Source organism: Neopelma chrysocephalum, unplaced genomic scaffold (genome assembly GCF_003984885.1).
Source record: "Neopelma chrysocephalum unplaced genomic scaffold, ASM398488v2 Primary Assembly neopelma1_95446, whole genome shotgun sequence".
Classification (NCBI taxonomy): Eukaryota; Metazoa; Chordata; class Aves; order Passeriformes; family Pipridae; genus Neopelma; species Neopelma chrysocephalum.
In genome coordinates this window covers 952-1,631 of record NW_020924119.1, presented here as the reverse complement: position 1 = coordinate 1,631, position 680 = coordinate 952, and the positions used below count along the sequence as shown (strand labels likewise).

The window sequence follows — 680 nt, the reverse complement described above, 5'->3', positions numbered from 1 at the left end:
CCTGGCATTGCCCCATCCCGGGTTTGGGAGGCTCGGGAATGTCCCGGAGGGGCTCCTTTCGCGGCTCCTCCGCTTCCGCTCCTCCCTCCGCTCCTCCCTCTGCTCCCTCCCCGTTTTTTGGGATAACCGCGCCCCGAATCCCTGGAATTCCGTGCGGGCGGGGCTCGGGAGGCGGGGGAAGGTGCCGGGTTCCTCCGCTCGCGGTCTGTGCGTCTGCTCCTCACTCTGTCTGTCCGTCCCTGCTCCAGGAGAGCGCGGCTCTCGCCGACCGCCTCATCCAGGTACTGCCGAAAAAACTCCTTTTTTCCCCCTTTTTCCCGCTTTTTCCGCCCCATTTCCGCCTCCTCCGCTTCCCCTTTCCCGCCGCTCCCGCCGCCTCTCCCCTTTTCCTGCTTTTCCGGAGGCTCCCGAGCACCTTCCCCGCGCGGGGGGGGGAGGGTTTGGGGGGGATTTGGGGGGTTTGGGGAGGGGGGAAAATTGGGGGGAAAAGCGGCGGTTTGAGGAGTTTGACCGGAATTTGGGGACTGGGGGGGGGGGAAGGGAAGGGGGGAAAGGGGCTCGGAGGGGACAGGAGGTGTCCCTTGGGAGGGTGGCACCTCCCTGTCCCCACTGTCACCTCCCAGGGCTGGTGGCACCTCCTTGTCCCCACTGTCACCTCCTGTAGGGTTGGGGACATCCCC

At 66.5% G+C, this 680-nt stretch overlaps 1 protein-coding gene across 1 annotated transcript in view; it reads left to right on the top strand.

The window, feature by feature from the left end:
• The window catches only part of LOC113980862 (EVI5-like protein), a gene marked incomplete at its 3' end in the record, with an annotated part of 9,041 nt that overhangs the window by 7,414 nt on the left and 947 nt on the right, over window positions 1-680 (top strand). Inside the window, exon 11 of the mRNA XM_027708081.1 lies at window positions 249-438. Coding sequence (XP_027563882.1) covers window positions 249-438 — 190 coding nt within the window. The remainder of the gene's footprint in view (window positions 1-248; window positions 439-680) is intronic.